The sequence below is a fragment of the Scardinius erythrophthalmus genome (genome assembly GCF_964197995.2).
Source record: "Scardinius erythrophthalmus genome assembly, chromosome: 15".
NCBI classification, from domain to species: domain Eukaryota; kingdom Metazoa; phylum Chordata; class Actinopteri; order Cypriniformes; family Leuciscidae; genus Scardinius; species Scardinius erythrophthalmus.
The window spans coordinates 21429910-21445477 of record NC_138235.1 but is presented as its reverse complement, the minus strand read 5'-3'; the positions used below and the strand labels follow the sequence as shown (position 1 = coordinate 21445477).

The 15568-nt window shown below is 39.2% G+C and overlaps 1 protein-coding gene across 1 annotated transcript; it reads right to left on the bottom strand.

The window, feature by feature from the left end:
* Positions 1–30: 30 nt before the first annotated feature.
* srms (src-related kinase lacking C-terminal regulatory tyrosine and N-terminal myristylation sites) lies at positions 31–15261 on the bottom strand. The gene is made up of 8 exons (XM_081386333.1): positions 14180–15261; positions 12366–12487; positions 11060–11226; positions 10645–10792; positions 2707–2865; positions 1451–1632; positions 1209–1365; positions 31–954 (listed from the first exon to the last, which is right to left on the bottom strand). Exons 1-8 carry the CDS (start codon positions 14524–14526, stop codon positions 755–757), a joined length of 1482 nt encoding a protein of 493 aa, XP_081242459.1. The 5' UTR covers positions 14527–15261; the 3' UTR covers positions 31–754.
* Positions 15262–15568: the final 307 nt, after the last annotated feature.

Below are 15568 nucleotides of genomic sequence, written 5' to 3'. Positions count from 1 at the left end.
ACAAATGACCAATAAACTGCAGAAACATGTATACTGAAAAAATACTTTATTTACAAGAGTTATTTTAAGAATAATCCATTGGAAGACAACAGACTTTTGACATGGATGTGATTTCTACGAAACCGATCATGAGGAAACCTACCCAGGTAGTTTTTGTCATATGGCTCCTGTGTTAACCACAGTATAGTTACACGATCGTGTACCTGGTAGAAAACAGTTATTTGTGCAGCCTGCCTTTCACATAGGCTAAAGACACTCAACAGTTATAACTTAACAGCTGTAGTTTTCACCGTCCCGACACCTGTCCGTACACTGGCAGGTGAATCTGTTGTAAACATAAACTCTGATCTGAAAACGTCAGATTAAATAATCTCCTGTTCCTACTGCTACAGAAACTGAATGGGCCAGATTAACTCTAGCGCAAAATAAACTTCAGTGCAGGGCAAATGATGCATATTATAAGGGTGCATAACAGCGCTCGACATCTTGATCCACTGATGATCAGGAGTCGCTATGACAAGCTACAGATAATCTGGCCCTGTCAGATTAAGACGATGCCCGTTTCCTCTTTTACAATTTCAGTTCCTTTCCTCAACTTTCATGGAATTTTTATAGAAGTCCTTTAACAAGCATTTATTATTGCACATAACTTCATTAACATAAGCAATCAAAAAGTCTTATGTGCACTTTTGTCCATGCAAATCTTTCCGTCCCACGGGATCTTCTGTTTCAGTCCACCTGTTCTCCTCGTGTTCTACACCTCAATGGTTTTAAAGTAGAGTCTGGAGTAGATATTGTCCAGCTGACTGTGAAGGGCGTGGAACGAGGGCCGTTTGGAAGCCTCCGCGTGCCAGCATTCCATCATAATGCGGTATATGTTTGGGGGGCAGCGATTTGGACACGGTAACCTGTAACCCGACGACAGGATTTCCAACACCTCCTTATTGTTCTTCCCTGTGGGAAACAGAGAGCGCAAAATGTATAGAAGACTATCGTTCAAAAGTGTGGGGTCAGTCAGTACGTTTTTTTAAAGACATTAAATTGATCAAAAGTGACAGTAAAGAGATTTATAATGTTGCAAAACTTTCTATTCATCAAAGAATCCAGTTGAAGAGCCATGGTGAGCATAAGAGACCTCAAGCTTTTGACCGGTAGTGTATATAAAAAAATGGAAGGCATTTAAGTGTTTCTGTAACAGAGACCCATACCATCATACGGCATCTTTCCACGTGACATCATCTCGTACAGCAGCACTCCAAAGGACCAGACATCAGATTTGACGGAGAAACGCTGGTAGAGTGCAGCTTCTGGAGCCGTCCACCTCACAGGAATCTTGGTGTTTCTACTAGCTGTATACACACTATCCTGCACACAAACACAGAATTACGTATTAACCAGAAACAATTTCATATACATATTTCCAGCAGCATCTTTGACATCCAATCATTACCTTGATGATGCGGGCCAGACCAAAGTCAGCTACTTTACACACCAGGTCTTCTCCAACCAGGATGTTTCGAGCTGCTAAGTCTCTGTGGACGATGTGTCGATCTTCCAGGTACGCCATTCCTTCTGCTATCTGACTAGCCATGTAGATCAGGTGAGCGGAGGTCAACACCTGACCCTCCGGCGCTACAGGAAGAAATGGCCAGGGGAACATCAAGGAAACGAAAGGGTCCACATGTCTGAGACTACATTGAAAATGTGGGATTCTATATATATTTTATATCTGGAAATAAACTGGAAAAATATTTATTGATTTAAAATAAATAATAAAATGTATAAATGTTTGAAGATTCAGTTTTTCTAGGCCACTAATCAAATTTGTTTTACTAAGTGACATTGATCATGTGACTCTTTGTACAAAGTCAACATGCATCACTGTTATTTTAGTTTTATTCATTGAATTAGCTTTTATTTTTTTAAATGTTTAGTTATGTTCATTTTAGTTTATTTTTTGCAATTTCATTATGTGCTTTAGTCATTTTGTAATAATGATATTTAAATATTGATATTTATTTTTAATTTCTTTTTATTTCAGTTTTAGTTTTTCTTTATTTCCAGTTACAAATCAAACTAAAACTTAGTTAAGTTTTTTGCGAAGGCAGCATTTCTAACTTTAGTTTAAGTTTTTCAATAAATATTTGTAATTTATTTTATTTCAGCTTTATTTCAATTAACAGAAATGTTTTTAATTTGACATGTTTTTATTTTAGTTTTAGTTAACGATAATAGCCCTGCTTTGGATTTCATTTTGTGGATTTCATGCGGCTCGAGTTATTAAAGCAAAAGGGGAAGGTAAACAATCTGAAAGCCAATCTGAATTTTCAATTCAACTTTCAGTCAAATCGTTATGCTTAAAATATGATTTCAGTTCAAGAAATGATGCACTGATTCACAGAAAAGAAAATTAAACATTTTATTTTAAGAACTTGGTACACAGAATGAAGGTTTATAGTCAAGGATATACTTTTGTGTTAATGACTTCATGTACTTTTGAACTGTAACTATAAAACTACGTGGTCAGATAATGCCATAAATGTTTACGAGTAGAGACGTGATTGTCTGATAAGAGAAAAAAAATGCAAAGCACGAAATACCAAGACCATATAGAGTAATCTTGTGCAATTTATAATACATTATTCATAGATAAATATGCAGGTGCAGTGAATGTAGTTCAGGGAAATCGGGTGTAGTAACACTTACAAGAAAGGTATGATTTGAGACTTCCTTTAGTCATGAGCTCTGTGACGATGTAGACGGGCTCTCCTCGTGTGCAGAGAGCCAACAGCTGAATGAGCTTCGGATGGTGCAGGTTCTTCAGTGCGTGAACCTCCTTCACAAACTCATCCACCTTTGTGTCCTCTACAGGACAGAGTAACAGAACAAAAGTTAGAACACATCAAAAATCACATTTATCCAATTATATTTGTATTAAAAACCATTTGTGTACAGACAATGCTCCTTTTCTCAGGGTTTGATCCAGATCCAAATGATGGACAATGTTTTGAAATCGAAACAAATCTAAATAATTGAAATGAAAAACATTTGTGGGCAAGTCTGAAATCCCAAACAACATTAAAATTGAATCAAATTATTCTTACACAGCAACATTACATAACTCCTATGCTTAGATTTCACCGTATGAGAAAATTGCAATTTTGGTTCATTCCAGTTATGCTTTTCAAATTTATTTTCACATCTTCATATGTCTTAATATATTACATACAATATTTAACTTTAAGAATGGAAATCATATTTGTTAGGTTTCCTTTATCACAACATCCAAATTAAAGTCCCTATTATGTTATTTTAAAGGCTTGTATCTTTATCTTATTTTGAAGGTCTCCTACGACAAGTTTATATTCATCCAAGGTTAAAGTCCGCGTGAACCGGAAGTTGCAAACGACTTTTCTCCAGTGTTGTGACGTATTTCCCAGTGAAACGGAATATTGAACATAGGGCAGGGTTTTACTCTAGCGCTCCTCCTCTCCATCTCTGCTCATAAAAGACTAACGGTTTGAGGGGAGTGGTTAAGCGTTTCCCAACCCAAGTCCTCAAACCTACGTCATCAGAGAAGGTCCTCCAATGCAGAGGGGAGGGGCATTTTCAGATTTTGATTAAAGATTACGAAGCCAAAAAATTTTTTTGTGTGGATTGACTTGCATGGATGAATTGTTCACCACAAAACGATCAATTTAGGCAAACAAAGTAAATATGGTTAATTTTGATTTCATGTGGACTTTAAAAAACACCTTAATTTTCTTATATGTACGTTGCAGCATCACCTCTTTACTCACAGTGTCTGAAACAGTTCAATAAAGGATTCGATCTTTCTAAACCCCTCATTTCCGACAGCCTACTCTGCTCTGATTGGTCAGATGGCTCAGACTATTGTGATTGGTTTCCTCTGCTCTAATTGGTTTCCTCTGCTCTGATTGGTCAGACCGCCCAGTCTGTTGTGATTGGTTTATTCTGCTCTGATTGGCCATACCGCCCAGTCTGTTGTGATTGGTCTACTCTGTCCTGATTGGCCAGACCGCCCAGTCTGATGTGATTGGTCTACTCTGCTCTGATTGGCCAGACTGCCCAGTCTGTTGTGATAGGTCTACTCTGCTCTGATTGGCCAGACCGCCCAGTCTGTTGTGATTGGTCTACTCTGCTCTGGATCGATTGCTCCTGTCTGCCTCGCTGCCTGCTGTGAGTGTGTTTGTTTGATTCGGTGCGATAAGTTCCGTCTTAGCCATATATTTCTTTGTTTTGAACCATCATTTTACTACCATTTCTAGTTGTTTATACTACTACATTTTACCCAACATCTCAGATTAACCTGACATCGCTAGCTTTTGTTATTAGTACTACTAGCACAAAACGCTAGTAATTCGCTAGCCTGTTAACGCGCCACCCGTGCGCTCAGCTATTTTATTTATTTATTTATTTTTCTCTCGCGCGTCCGCGCCTTTGAGTTCATAAAAAGCTCAGGTGAGTAAGAATCACTCAACAAACACGGTGAGTAATGTCTTGTCCTGTTATTGTCACTTGCACTTCATGTCACATGTTTAGTATAGGCTTCTCTGTCGACAATATAGGATTTATATGTGATAAATGTAAGGAGACAGTTAGGTTGACAGAGAAGATTTCAGAATTAGAAACACGCATCCAAACTTTAATTGAGGATAGTAAGAGTGCTAGTGCTTTAGATGTTTTGGATGCGCATAGAATAGTGCACACTTTACATGAGTCGGTTCTGGCTGAAGTAGAGCCTGTGCAGCCGGGCAAATGGGTGACAGTGAGGGATCGCTCTAGTCGCGGATCTAAAAACCACTCTTCCGTTCCGATTACCATAACAAATCGATTTGCCCCGCTCAGTGAAACACCCACTGAGAATGATTGTGCCCTAGTTATTGGCGATTCTATTACACGGAACGTGAAAATAGAGACACCAACCACCATAGTCACATGTTTGCCGGGAGCCAGAGCGCCTGACATCAAAGCAAATTTAAAAGTGCTGGCTAATGCTAATCGTAAATTCTCTAAGATCATTATTCATGTCGGCACTAATGATGTTCGACTCCGCCAGTCGGAGATCACCAAAATTAATATTAAAGAGGTGTGTGAACTTGCAAGTACGATGTCAAGGACTGTAATTTGCTCTGGCCCCCTTCCTGTTCGCAGGAGTGATGAGATAGTTAGTAGATTGTGTTCGCTTAACGGTTGGCTGTCTAAGTGGTGTCCGCTTAATAATATAGAATTCATAGACAATTGGAAAAGTTTTTGGGGCAAACCTGACCTGTTGAAAAGAGATGGTATTCATCCCTCCTGGGATGGTGCTGCTCTTCTCTCTAGTAATATGGCTCATAGTCTTAGAGCTCAAACATGACAATCTGGGGCTCAGGTCAGGAAGCAAACAGACTGGCTAAACCGACTGTCTGCTAGCGGCCTCTCGTCACCAAGGTCAGATAAATCCCATCACATAGAGCCTCTTTCACCTAGATATCATCATATAGAGACTGTGTCTGTTCCCCGAATTTGGAAATCCAAAAAACGTTTAAACCCAACTAAGGTTAAAAATTTAATTGATGTTCAACAAATAAAAAACAGCTATAATACAGATGAGCAAATGCTAAAGCTTGGGTTGCTGAATATTCGATCGCTTACTTCAAAAGCACTCATTGTTAATGATATGATTTCAGATAATAACCTAGATGTGCTGTGTTTGACAGAAACCTGGCTAAAACCAAACGATTACATTACTTTAAATGAATCAACCCCGCAAGATTACTGTTATAAACATGAGCCTCGTCTGAAACGCAAAGGGGGTGGTGTTGCTGTAATCTATAGTAATAGTTTCAAAACCACTAAGAAATCAAGTTTTAAATATAATTCTTTTGAAGCATTGGTGCTTAATGTAAAAATATATAGTGTAAACGATAAATCACGTTTGAGATTTGTGCTGGCTACTGTATACAGGCCACCAGGGCACCATACAGACTTTATCAAAGAATTTGCGGACTTTCTATCAGAATTAATATTGACTGCAGATAAAGTACTAATTGTTGGTGATTTTAATATACACATCGATAATGAAAAAGATGCATTGGGATTGGCATTTAAAGACATTGTAAATTCAATTGGAGTTAGACAACACGTGTCAGGACCTACTCATCGTCGTAATCATACTCTAGATCTAATATTATCACGCGGAATAGATGTGGATGCCGTTGAAATTCTGCAGCAGAGCGATGACATCTCAGATCATTATCTAGTCTCGTGTAATTTGCATTTAGCCAAGGCTGCAAAGCCGACTCCGTGTTTCAAATATGTGAGACCTATCACTTCTGCTACTAAAGATTGCTTTATTAATAATCTTCCTAATCAGTTTCATCATCTCAGCATCTCAGATAGCTTAGAAGAACTAGATATTACAACAGAAACGTTTAACTCTCTCTTTTCCAGCACTTTAGACACAGTTGCTCCGTTGCGCTTAAAGAAGATTAAAGAAAATAGTCCAACGCCGTGGTACAACGAGCACACTCGGGCCCTTAAGAGAGCAGCCAGAAAAATGGAGCGCAACTGGAAGAAAACAAAACTAGAGGTATTTGGCATTTCATGGAAAGAGAGCTCAATTACTTACAGAGAGGCTTTAAAAGCTGCTAGATCTGCTTATTTTTCAACCCTATTAGAAGAAAATAAACATAATCCTAGGTATTTATTTGAAACGGTGGCTAAACTAACGAAAAATAAAGCTTCAAGCACCGAAGTTTCCAAGCAACACAGCAGTAATGACTTTATGAACTTCTTCACTTATAAGATTGATAATATCAGGGACAAAATTATAACTATGCAACCGTCTACTACAGTATCGCATCAGGCAGTGCATTGTAGTCTCCCTGAGGAAAAATTTGATTCATTCGTTGCTATAGGAGAGGAAGAATTTACTAAACTCATTAAATCATCTAAATCTACAACATGTATGTTAGACCCTATACCGACTAAGCTACTGAAAGAAATACTTCCAGAGGTCATAGATCCTCTTCTTAATATCATTAATTCGTCTTTGTCTCTAGGATACGTACCAAAAAACTTTAAGCTGGCTTTGATTAAACCGCTTGTTAAAAAAACGCAACTTGATCCTTCAGAATTAGTCAATTACAGGCCGATCTCGAATCTACCTTTTCTGTCAAAGATATTAGAAAAGGCAGTATCCTCACAACTGTGTTCCTTTCTTGAAAGAAATGATATCTGCGAGGATTTCCAGTCCGGATTTAGACCGTACCATAGTACCGAAACAGCTCTCGTTAGAGTCACAAATGATTTGCTCTTATCATCCGATCGTGGTTGTATCTCTCTATTAGTGTTACTCGATCTTAGCGCTGCATTTGACACCATCGACCACAACGTTCTTTTAAATAGATTAGAACATTATGTTGGCATTACAGGAAATGCACTAGCATGGTTTAAATCATACTTATCTGACCGTTATCAGTTTGTAGCAGTAAATGATGAGATGTCTCATCGATCACAGGTTAAGTATGGCGTACCACAAGGCTCAGTATTAGGACCGCTGCTGTTCACTCTGTACATGCTACCATTAGGAGATATCATTAGGAAACATGGAATTAGCTTTCACTGTTATGCTGACGATACTCAGCTCTATATTTCTTCAAAACCTAACGAAACTTATCAATTCACAAAATTAACGGAATGCATAGCGGATATAAAAAATTGGATGACTTGTAATTTCCTACTTCTAAATTCTGAAAAAACAGAGTTTCTAATTATTGGACAAAAAACTTCCTCACGTAATAATCTAGAATACTGTCTAACACTTGATGGCTGCTCTGTTAAGTCTTCGTCGTTGGTTAGGAACCTGGGTGTGCTCTTTGATACCAATCTTTCATTTGAAAGTCACGTGTCTAGTATCTGTAAAACTGCATTTTTCCATCTTAAAAATATATCTAAATTACGTCATATGCTCTCATTGACAAATGCGGAACAATTAGTTCATGCGTTCATGACCTCAAGGCTAGATTATTGTAATGCTCTACTGGGTGGTTGCCCTGCACGCTTAATAAACAAACTACAGCTGGTCCAAAACGCAGCAGCTCGAGTTCTTACCAGAACCAGGAAGTATGACCATATTAGCCCAGTTCTGTCAAAACTGCACTGGCTACCTATTAAACATCGCATAAATTTTAAAATATTGCTGATTACTTACAAAGCACTGAATGGTTTAGCTCCGCAGTACTTGAGCGAGCTCTTAACGCATTATAGTCCGTCACGTCTATTACGATCTCAAAATTCCGGCCAGTTGATTATACCTAGAATATCATAATCCACTGCTGGCGGTAGATCCTTTTCCTATTTAGCACCAAAACTCTGGAACAGTCTTCCTACCATTGTCCGGGAAGCAGACACACTCTGTCAGTTCAAAGCCAGATTAAAGACACATCTCTTTGACCTAGCTTTCACATAATACATTATAGACTTCTATAATTTAATGTTATGCTGCATAGATTAGGTCAGCCGGAACCGGGAACACTTCCCAAAAATCCTGATGTACTCGTTACATCATGAGAAGAATGGCATCTACGCTAATTTTAGTGTCTGTGTTTATCCCAAGGTTTTTCCTGCAGCCTGCCGGATCCAGGCCGTATCCAGATCTGACGAAGGACCTTCACCTGGACCGATGACAACGCAGTGCTGAAGTGCCAACTAGTCTCTCCCTATGGAGGATCCCACTACCACTCTACAGATAAGGCGTTGTCGGGAAAATTCGTCTTGCGGTCCTACCCCAAAGCAACAAATAAAATAAAATTCCTTATCAAAATTTATAAGGAAAGACAAGTATTTTGTTTAGGCTTGGCTTGTAGGGAATTCCAAACCTGCGTATATTCTAACGCACATAACTATAGAACCCATTCTAAATGCGCATGTGACCGCCATCAGCGTTTCTCACAGGTTCGCGTTTAAAGTCTGTGTAGAGAGAATGGTGTCGTCTTAGCGGCCCCTAATTTAATAACAAATGATCATTGCGACGGAACCAAATCAATTAAAACTAACTTTAGATGGAAATAACTTAACTCTGCTGTAAAGCCGAAACAATCTCTGTTACCTTAAATTATACGCTTATCTCTGTAAAGCTGCTTTGAGACAATCTACATTGTTAAAAGCGCTATATAAATGAAGATGACTTGACTTGACTTGACTCTGATTGGTCAGATGGCCCAGTCTGTTGTTATTGGTCTCCTCTGCTCTGATTGGTCAGACGGCCCAGTCTGTTGTGATTGGTCTACTATGCTCTGATTGGTTATATGGTCCAGTCTGTTGTTATTGGTTTCCTCTGCTCTGATTGGTCAGACGGCCCAGTCTGTTGTGATTGGTCTACTCTGCTCTGATTGGTCAGATGGCCCAGTCTGTTGTTATTGGTCTCCTCTGCTCTGATTGGTCAGATGGCCCAGTCTGTTGTTATTGGTCTCCTCTGCTCTGATTGGTCAGACGGCCCAGTCTGTTGTGATTGGTCTACTATGCTCTGATTGGTTAGATGGTCCAGTCTGTTGTTATTGGTCTCCTCTGTTCTGACTGGTCAGATGGTCCAGTCTGATGTTATTGGTCTACTATGCTCTGATTGTTTAGATGGCCCAGTTTGTTGTGACTGGTCTACTATGCTCTGATTGGTCAGATGGTCCAGTCTGTTGTGATTGGTCTACTCTGCTCTGATTGGTCAGATGGTCCAGTCTGTTGTGATTGGTCTCCTCTGCTCTGATTGGACAGACGGCTCAGTCTGATGTGATTGGTCTACTATGCTCTGATTGTTCAGATGGCCCAGTCTGTTGTGACTGGTCTACTATGCTCTGATTGTTCAGATGGCCCAGTCTGTTGTGACTGGTCTACTATGCTCCGATTGGCCAGGTGGTCCAGTCTGTTGTGATTGGTCTACTCTGTTCTGATTGGTCAGATGACCCAGTCAGTTGTGATTGGTCTTCTCTGCTCTGATTGGCCAGGTGGTCCAGTCTGTTGTGATTGGTCTACTCTGTTCTGATTGGTCAGATGACCCAGTCTGTTGTGATTGGTCTTCTCTGCTCTGATTGGCCAGGTGGTCCAGTCTGTTGTGATTGGTCTACTCTGTTCTGATTGGTCAGATGACCCAGTCTGTTGTGATTGGTCTCCTCTGCTCTGATTAGCCAGATGGCCCAGTATCTCACTCTTCTTCGACTATTGCACAGTACATAACAACTGTGCATATAGCCACCTAGTGGACTCTTCTATCACAACATTCACCTTGCACATGCACAGTTGTACGTGGACCCTCCCGATGATAAACAAATACGTCACGTGGACAGTGCGCGGACTGCTGCGGAAACGCATACTTTGTACTTGTGGATGTCTTGATTTTCTCCTCTAACCAAAATGTTTAAAAGAAAAAATCCTTTGTTTTCTGTTTTCTAAAATTTGTGTTCAAGTCCTCAATTTTGTAATATCCCCTTACAAAGGAGTTAATTATCATCCAGAATGTCAATTTTGGTGGCGAAAACAACAGCACAAACATAAGTATTAGAGATTGATTGAACAAATTCTGTGATGTTGAGTGTTATTAGTTGGTTTATCGCATGTGAAAACATCCCATCTGATATGATGTCACACCTTGTTTAAGCATCTTGATGGCCACTTTCTTCTTCTCTGTAGTCCAGACAGCTTCCCAGACTTCTCCAAAATGGCCTTCCCCCAGCTTCTTGAGTAGCTGAAACTCCTCCCTCGGCCGCTCCCATGGCTCCATGTCAAACAACTCCCTCTGCATGTGGACACACACGCAACAAAGGTTACAAGAGATCTCTTCCTAGAATCTCTCCGCTATATCATATGTTGCCAAGGGCCACTTCTCTAGAAACAGACTGTTTCTCTATATGGCTAATTAGATCTATAATGCAGAACTGATACCCATGAATGCCAATGGAACGCCTATTAATAAGCATTTGCTTCATGAGAGCAAAAAGTGATGTCTAAAATTAAGAAGTCTTGTGTGTGAATGTGTGTATATTAAATATTAAGAGTGTCATACTTGCTGTACGCACGGCTGGTCTAAGGGGCATCCCAGACTTTTGGAGTTGTGCTGGTAGTATCTGATGAGCTCATCCAGAGTGCCAAAAGAGATCTTGTCGGACACAAAGTAAGCACCAATAGCTGAGCGATGAATACGGAAATGGAAGACACTATTTTCACTTCTGGCTGTGAAGCAAAGAATAAAAATATTTTTTTATTCAAAGACAGACTCATTTTATTTTTATTTTTTTAGATTGACTGCTTATATGGTCCCATAAGCTCCAATGATGTACGTACAAAATAATAATTTAGAAATGTAATATAGCATAAGTATCTCTTATCTTCCCATCAAATTATTTTATAATGATCTCAGCAATCGGCCGGTTTAATCAGACTGCATTATATTATATTATATTATATTATATTATATTATATTATATTATATTATATTATATTATATTATATTATATTATATTATATCACGGCATTATAGTAAATCATATGGGGCTATTTTATTATAGTTTGTATTATTATATTATTCCAAGTAAAAACATTTTTTATTAGGCTTACACTGTAGTGGCATTAAAAAAAAAAAAACAGAATTAAAATTGTTAATTGTGATAATTTCTATGTTGCCCAGCAGCAGGCAGATGTTAATGAAGCTGAATCACACTGTTTTATGAGTAGATATGCAGTTTTCAGAAATGTGACTGGAAACTAAATTTTTGAATAACGATATAAATAATTAATTGCATATATTTACATTTTATATCTGAGACCTAAATATAAGTAAACTAATATTTTTAGTGTAGGACTTCAGAAGCATGTTATCAAATTGGAAATACTGTGTATAATCAATTTTTAACAAGATTAGTCAAAAATGATTAAGTATAAAACCGCTACTTCAATGTTACGCATATATTTCAGCTATTAAAATGGCCTTGGGGTTTTTGAGACCTTAAACAGAATATTATGGGGGTAGAACGCAACTGCTACTCTCCAGAGGAGACAGAAAAATGCTTAGTCTGTTGTACATGGATGACCAATATGGTGTTACAAGCTGTGGGGTAGAGAGAGAGAGAGGGAGAGAGAGAGAGAGAGAATGGAGGATAAAGCAGAGAATGGATATCTTATGCAGAAAATAATAAGATTGATGAAGTGGAGGCTGTTGTCATGCAGATCAGACAGAAAATGGGTAGATGAGGAAAGAGAGATGAGAATGGAGATGATGTACGAGAGAAAAACGGACAGGCAGTACTGTAGGCCTCCAGGCATTCAATCGAGAGAGTGCATGTGAGAGAGGGAGAAGGAATAAAGGAACGAACCTGAGATAGTATATTCATCGCTGTGGCTCTCACTGATCCTCACCAGAAAGGAACCCGTTTTATTCTGAGCAGCCAAAAGCAGCTTCTCAGCCTTTTGTCTGTTTATATTCCCATAGTACCATCTGTAAAGCAGACACACATAGCATAGCTGAATACCTCAATGAATGAATGACTAAATACTTGTACTTCCTAACCTATCGAGACTATGTCCAGCACATATTTTACAATAAATAAATACTTATATAAAATAGTCATATTGAAAATTTGCATATTTAAATAGTCATATTCAAAGTATTTTTATTCATCATATTTGGTGATGTGCATTTGATAATGCTGGTTTAATTAAAACCAAGAGAAATGTGCATAAAAGCCATGAATATTTACAATATTATTATGTACTGTAATTTGATGTTGATAGATAAAAGCAAACACAGCACAGTTACTCTCTACTGCATGTACCATTTTTTATCTAATATATTTGAACTATAAGGTGTAATATTAGTAATATAATAATTAATAATGTTTAATACTCTACCTTTACTCTTTTTGCCTTAGGTATTGTATTACTAAGAAATTGTAATTACTTGCTGAAACATACTTACTGTCATTCTTACTGTAATTATGTCAGCATGTTCAGCAAATTCTCAGTAAACACTGTGGCGTCATTCAAAGTGTTGCCATGTTAAATATGGGTGCGGCAGGTGCACATGCTTGTTTAACACAATCCCATGGTGCTTCAGTTTCAGTGAAACTCTGACAGGTGCACTAGCACACACACCTCGGACATCATAACCCCGTTACCTGTCAACACTATTTAGGAGGCCTTTATAGTGAAGACAATTGACTGACCCCATTATAACAGCAACCAAAGAGTAGCAAACTATAGCGCAAATAAAAGAAAACAGAGCACAGCTCATCATTCACACGGACAGTGATAAAGGCCATTGTGAATGAAACGAGACAGTGCAGGCGTATGAACCTTCCTTGGCTGAGCTCAGACTAGGGGCACTGCTAATTTCGTTATTTGCTAATCAGAGTGAAATATACAATAGTTTTCAGGGTCTACTCAAAAAGAATCAAAATTTTAAGACAAATCAACGCCTGCCAAATCTTTAAAATGTACAGCAACTAGTCTAGTGCCGTCAGCCAAACGTCAATTAGCCTAACTAAAGACTTTAAAAACACTAGAGGTTGTTGGTGATAATTGGTATCAGGGCCCCTGTGCAGGTTGTTGCTGTTGGCCCTCCTTGGTTGAATTTGTGTTCCGAAAGCCAGGGACCCAGAGAACTGTCACCACCTTCCTCTTTAGCGACAGCCTTATGAATGTTATTAAATTCTATTCTATTTTAAAGACTATTCTATTCTATCTGGATCTATCGTAGCACCAGCAACAAATCACAACAGAAGCTCGCGAGCAATGTAGCCTCCTGTTATAGACTTGCCTCTTCTGGCTGATTGCTAAAATGTTCTTTAAAAAAAAAAAGTCTAATTAAGTAAAATTTACTAAGACACTTCATCCTTTTGTTATGACTTAAATTTCAAGCCTTAATTGTGATCATGTTAATAAAATGCCTTGTTTGATGTGTAGCAGTAGAAAATATTAGCCCAGTATGAAAACAACAGAAGGCTAACGTTAATTGGAAAGTTCAAGCAGTGACACGTGTATAGTAGAAAGTGTCAAGCTCTTCATTCAACTTTAGGAAAAAATATGACAGAGTGATCATTTTCCATAAAATATAATGAATATTCTAATTGAAATAAACCATCTCATCTCGAATACAGGTAGGATAAGTCTATTGATTCTCAGGACTTACTTGTAGTTAGCGAACTCATCCTGTACAAGGGCCACATAATTAGCAGGGACCAGTCCGGACTGCAGGGACCCCGTCAGCTTCTTGGCAAACACATAATCTCCCCTCTTTTCGATGACAGAGAGTTTGTCCCCTTCTTTCACCGTCAGCTCTTCCTCACTGCGGGCTACGAAGTCGAACAGAGCCGCGTACAGCTGCGTGGGCTTCTTCTTAGGAGCCGGGACCTGGATATCACCTGAGACGGTGCGGATCTCGGCAGGACGAGCGACGTTCGGGTAGTAAAACTCGGGCCATATCCAGTCCCATAACCTCTTCAGGCATGGCATGCAGCTGCGACAACACTTCTCCATCCCAGCCCTTTCCTTCTACGGACTCCAGGGTAGCTAGAATATTTGGAGGCTGTCCACCACGCGAAGCGGTTGAAATTGTAAATAAGAGAGGAGTGCGGGTCCCTTACCGATGGCGACAGAGCGTCCGTAGCGATTCTATACCGGGATCGCCTTTGTTGAGCAAACGCACTGGCCGTGATCATAGCGGAGGATCAGGTGAAACCGGTTTTGTTTTGGGATGGATCACAAAGGCATGCGGAAAAGACATGTTGGATAGTTCAAAGATACCTTAAAACGAGGAGACGATATTGTGGTCGAAGTACCTTGAAGAACATCCTCTTTTCATCTAAATCTCGGCTCTATTTGTCCATGGCGTCCCTCGATCTTCTCTCATAATGACCGTTGCAGTGCGCCGCAGCATTTGTGCCTCTCTCCGCTCCGGAGCAAAACGCTTCGCAGTGTGTAAACTTGGCTGCAAGCGTCCCTTGTCTCCTGTAGTGCGATCATCTGTTCACTAGGCAAGCGCACACTTGGAGCTGGAAACCAGTTACCATTTATTTTTAGATTCGCCTTTAATCGTTAAACGTATAGGCCTACTACTACTCTTAAAACCTCCTTGCGTTTATTAAAACGCGTCCCTCCTGTGACATTAATTTGCATGCACATGCATCAAACGTTTTGCTATGGAAAATAACACTAGGGCTATAGGCTATCTATAATTTTTTAAGACACGCAAACACATATGCCCGCGTCTATTGTTATACAGGATGGGTGACTTTCAATTATATGTTGTTTTAAATTAATATGTAATTATTTAATCCAGTGGCGCAAATAGGTCCGCCCACACACGGTGACGTCATTTATGGATGTTTGTATCGGTGGTAAATAATGGAAACGTGTCTTATTTGGGGCAATTTAGCTCTTTATCTCATCATTCTTCTCTCATTTTTTTTGTATATTCTGCGCTGAAAATGTTCCGCATACTTCCAGCTCTGTTCTGAAAATGTGCATAGGTCAGGAAAGCAACTTTTCTGGCACCAGTTTCTTTGGTGCGCAGATATTT